The following is a 5469-nucleotide window of genomic DNA, read 5'->3' as shown; positions in this document are numbered from 1 at the left end:
TTTAAAAAGCTGAGATTTAAATATTTTCCTCCACTCATTACAATAGTTTGGTCTTTTTATGTGTGCTATGTGAAAAACATCAGTATTTTATTTTAGAGTTTTTATTTCATAATGTATATTTTACAGTAAGTTTTTACATGAGGAGTTATGTGTTGTGCAGATTGTTACTGAGTTATATGACTTGTCAATAAATCCAAATAAAGTGATTTATTTACATACATCTCTTTACATTCAGACGAGTTCTCCTGATATCCAGCTAAAACCAGTTTCAGCCTGACCTGAAGTTGTACCCTGGTTAAAAACATCCTGTAGATTACAACATACTTTACATATGTGGGATAAGATTTGAATTTTAAATCAGCTGTGCTGGATGTGTTTTTACTTGGCACAGGACTGTGAACTTCACCTTTGGACTTCAAGCAGTGTGTTCCCTCTGCAACAAGCAACTGCATGTGGAGTTTGTGAACAGAGAGACCCCTGCTGGAAGGAAAACAAGTAAACAAACCACTGTGATTTCAAAATAAAACTCATGCCATATTTATTCCCCACCCCCTGCAAAAAAATAAAATAAACCCAAAACACTTTATTCACAAATACTATTACATTTCTAAGTCTATGGAAATATTTGCAAATAAAAAAATAAAATAAAAGCTAAACTTCACATCAGGAATTACGTTGTTTGTTTGTTGTTTTTTTTTGTTTGTTTTGTTTTTGTCTGGCACAAAGTAGACTATGAATCCATGAAGGTACAACGTATCACAGTGAACCCTTTAAGTGCTTTTCTCATGTAAATAAGTAAACAACAAACATACAAATTGTGGGTAAGGAAATTTCCAAGCTACGTTTCATCCTACACGTTCATTTTGTCGACTCATATTGTACAACGAGGTCTGCCTCTTCAGTATTATAAAAAATATAGTAAACATTTATATTAATTGCACAACATACATTCAAATACATACTGTACTGTACAGCCAAGGTTTTATTTTGTGTTGTATCCTTTAGCACCAGGTATAATAAGCTAAACAAGCTAGTTGGAAACAGTGTGATACTGACGATACGGATAAATAACATTATTTTCACTAATGATGCTTTGTGTTGATGGGAAACTATTCTGGAGCTGTAATGATTGTGAGGTGGTGGTCGGTGTGAGACACTCTGGTCACATCTGGCAGCTGTGGGGCAGATTACTTTTCAGAAAAGACATTCATCAGTGTTAAAATCAACTATAATACAAAAGATTATGGTGAAAAGTCTTWCAGTGAGTTGTTATAAAGTCCACAGCAGTTCCACGTGCAAACATGGTGGAAGGAAAGACGTTACCGTAAGTTTTTAGTTCATCATCATCAGCCACATAGCGATCATGAAGCCATGACATCGTTTTGTAGCAGCAGAGTAGACCTGTAGCTCGGCATGCTTCCATAGTCCCGTTTGCCATGAAATAAAGCAGATTAAAGCAATGTCCTGTGTATTATCTACAAACATTACTGTCAGAATGGATGGCTCGTGGACACCAAACGTCCCACATATTTACAACCTGTTGCAGCTCATGTCAACAGGTAACAAATACAAACGTATTTCAGAACAGAGAACTGAAAAAATCTTTTAGACTCCGTGTCTCTTCCTCTTAGGCAAACGCTACAAAGAGCTGCTCTTCCACAAAATGAAACCCAGGTTTAGTATATCTCAGGTTAAGGTCCAGTGAAGTGAGGTCAAGGTCCTCTTGTTGGAACAAACTCCTCCTTCCTCTGCTGGAAGACACCAGTTTGATGGGTGATGGGATGTGGTTGGTTAACCAACCCACCCTTTCCAAATCTGCCCCCTGTGCACGAGAAACAACATGGTGTCAGGTTAACCGTGCTATTTGAAGTGTTCACTGGGAACCACAGCTCCAGCTGTTCCTACCAACACTGCAAGGAGAAGACAACAACAGGACTGAAAACACAACACAAGATGTCATTTCTGCACCGCATGGTTGATACTGACCAACTGCAATGCAGGTTATGAGAGTTACTGTCATGTAGATGGACAAGAACAGAACTAAAAACAATAGAAGAGCAGACTGTTGGGTGGTCTGATCGAGACAAACTAAATGTGGACAGAAGCAAAAGAARAGCTTAAAGGGATCCCCAATTAGTTGTAACATTAAACTTTATTTGATAAACATTTATTTTAACTGTAAAATAAAGACTGTAAAAATACTGTAGGMTGTTTAGATTTGTAAATTTTTTTAAATATATTTTAACACGGATGGGGCCATTTTATTTACACACAAAGCATTCTGGGTAAATGATGACATTAACTAGGTCATTGGTGCGAGGCTGCTAGCGAGCTATATCCACCCTGAAGGTTAATCTTGGACAATATCTGATGATCGACTCTTTTAAATGAAACCAGAGAGCGTTGACAGAGAGGAGAAGGTAGAAATGACTCAGCCTGTAACTGAAAATATGGATGGAGGACAACAGAGCTGCTTCATGGAAGAAGAACCTCAGCTTAGCCTGTTAGCCTTCGCGCAAGCACCAACACTATATTGCCTTATATGTATTAGGTCAGTGTTAACGTGACAAACAGGCTAAGCTGAGGTTCTTCTATGAAGCAGCTCTGTTGTCCTCCATCCATATTTTCAGTTCCAGGCTGAGTTGTTTCTACCTTCTCCTCTCTGTCAACGCTCTCTGGTTTCATTTAAAAGAGTCAATCATCAGATATTGTCCAAGATTAACCTTCAGGGTGGATATAGCTCCCTGACAGCCTCGTGCCGATTACCTAGTTGATGTCATCATTTACCCAGAATGCTTTGCATGTAAATAAAATGGCCCTGTCCATGTAATATATTTTTAAACTTTTAGTTTAAAAATTATAAAAATGGAACATCCTACAGTATTTTTACAGTCTTTATTTTACAGTTAAAGTATATGTTTATCATATTAAGTCTAATGTTACAACTAATCGGGGATCCCTTTAAGAGAGTCGAGAGGAGCAGATGGTTTATGACAAACTCACAGCGATTTGGACGAGGGCTTCTTCACTTTTGGCCTCTTTCGACGATGAGCTGGCCTGAGGCATGCACAGCATGTGTACACGTGCAGGGCAAATGCACGTGCATGGAGACGAACACACAGGTATACACACACAGGACGCACACATACAGGTGTACACACACATATGCATGCACACACGCACGCACACACAACCCCCCCACACACAGCAGAGACACACGATTAGGCGTCATCACAAAAAGCAAGTTCACATTTAGCCTCGTTTCGTTTTGTTATTTTTTACATTAAAAGGCTTTGATTGCAAACAGTAAGAACAGTTTTAACAGGGTTTGGTTTCAAAAGGTTATTTCTTTGATTACAACAAAACACTCACAATGAGTTCATACTGTAATTTGAATTTCATCTGGATTGTTTGTAAAAGTAATCAGCTCTGAGCTGTTTGCAGGAAGAAATACCTGTAGTCACTGAAGTGGTTTCTCTCTTTTCCTCCTGAAAGAAAGTTGAGGGAACATTCATCTCAGTCTGGAACGACTCATAAAACAAAAGTAAATCATGTTTACCTGAGAGAGGTTTTACTCACCCTTCTCAGGGTTGCATTGTTTATGGCCCTTGCAGCCYCGCAGGACCATGAGCTGTTGATGCAGTGAGTTCAGAGCGTTGCGATCGAGAGTGTTCACGGCATTTATCAACTGCAGGAACACAGGGGACAAAATGTCAGACAGGCCTTTGGAAACTCTGGAAAATSTCTTTGTTTTCTAAAAAAGAAGGAGCCTGAACTGTGCTTTAGTGTTATTTGATATGTGCTCCTGTTAAAGTATTTATAACTGTTTTTATGTGCGTGTCTGTCCAAATACAATACCTGGTAGGGGTCAGTGTTGAGGTCRAAGTATTCCAGGAAGCCAGTGGCAAACTCACAGAACAGGAAATTGTGGGTGTCATTGATGGTCCGGAGGCACCAGTATGTGTTGTTGTTGGCGCTGGTGCACGCGCAGAATGGACCCACTGAGATAGGAGAGGGTGGGGTGAGTTTGGAAAACAATACATGAAAAGAGGGCGTGATGACGTTGTTTTCCTCATATCTGGTGTGGAAAACAGCAGCAGAGACAAAAAAGAAAAAAAAAAGAAAAAGGAACATTGCAAATCACAACATCTTTCTACAGCAGAGGGGTTTCCTCACTTGTCCAGAAGGGGGCGGTCTGCCAGTGATGGTTGTCGTGGGTGAAGCATGTGAGGCCAGGCATGCTGCAGGTGTCGTTGTTCTGGAGCCTTTTGAGGAATTTACGCAGCTTTTTCCTGCGTTTTTGTTCCTTCTGCAGCCACTGAGTCTTCTGCTTCGAAGGCATGCTGCTAAGACAAGAACAAGAAGTGTAGCAGGAAAAAAAAATACTTTGCTTTGTTTTCAAGTAAATTAATACCAAAGTCTACCTGAGTGAGAGCATCTGTTCTGCTTGAAGGCGGTTAGATTCTTTTTCTTTAGGGAGGTAACTGAAAAGACAAAAGGCAGCTGTCACACCTGGTGGTTTCTGGTGTCRATCATAATGCTGCCATGATTGTTCCTCACCTGGGCGTGTTACACTGGCATTCCTCTGGACGCACCTTTTTCAGGTGGCCTTTGACTTCACGCAGGTTTTTGATTTTGGTTTGCAAAGTCTCAATCTAAGAACAGCAAGAGGAGTCACGGTGTGCCCAATGTGCACAAAACAATCAGTACGACTGAGACGCTTGTTTGAGAACATACCAACCTCATGCTCAATGTGCAGTTTGTGGTCTTTCCATGCTTGAAGGGACTTATAGAGACCCCCATCGCACTTAACTGTGTCGTTCATAAGGATGGAGCACCTGTAATACACACCCATACACACCCACACACACCCACACACAATATATAATAGAGTGTGGAGAAAAATAAGTAACCTAAAATCCATTCAGAGTACACTCCTGACTGCTAATTTTCACCATAAAATAATTTTATCTTTAAAAATTCAACAAAATGAAAGAGAAAATATGCTTTTTTTTTCAAATCCAAGCTTGTATAATGTTCAAAATTAAGTTTCAGCACCATTAACAAACATAGCTACCAATGACACACACACAGACATAAGTTTGTATTTCTATCCTTATTAGGACTGTTCATTGTCTTCCATTCATTTCCARTCATTTCTATTGCCTAAATATGACCCCTTAAGCAAAACCTAGCCCCCCAGTACATACCTTATCCTAACCATAACCTAAAYTCATTTAACATCTTAGCTCTAAATCTAACCCCCAACCCAAAAATGGAGTTCCACCATATTAAGACCAGTCTGTAGTCCTCATAAGAACTACTGGTCTTGACAAGGTGGGTGTGTATAGCAGAAACGGCACTAAAATTGTAACAAATACAAGTGTATACACACACACACACACACACACACACACACACACACGTTTGCGCAGCTATATGTTTGGGGACATTCCATTGACTTCCATT

The 5469-nt window shown here is 39.7% G+C and overlaps 1 protein-coding gene across 1 annotated transcript in view; it reads right to left on the bottom strand.

The window, feature by feature from the left end:
- Window positions 1-510: 510 nt before the first annotated feature.
- LOC106536727 (extracellular sulfatase Sulf-2) overlaps window positions 511-5469 on the bottom strand; it is a gene marked incomplete at its 5' end in the record, with an annotated part of 15272 nt that continues 10313 nt past the window's right edge. The window contains 5 exon segments of the mRNA XM_014034046.1: window positions 511-1822; window positions 3004-3057; window positions 3455-3488; window positions 3580-3688; window positions 3859-3984. Coding sequence (XP_013889500.1) covers window positions 1792-1822; window positions 3004-3057; window positions 3455-3488; window positions 3580-3688; window positions 3859-3984 — 354 coding nt within the window.

The sequence above is a fragment of the Austrofundulus limnaeus genome, unplaced genomic scaffold (assembly GCF_001266775.1).
Source record: "Austrofundulus limnaeus strain Quisiro unplaced genomic scaffold, Austrofundulus_limnaeus-1.0 Scaffold1950, whole genome shotgun sequence".
NCBI classification, from domain to species: domain Eukaryota; kingdom Metazoa; phylum Chordata; class Actinopteri; order Cyprinodontiformes; family Rivulidae; genus Austrofundulus; species Austrofundulus limnaeus.
The sequence above is the reverse complement of the archived record's forward strand: the minus strand, read 5'-3'. Positions and strand labels throughout refer to the sequence as shown.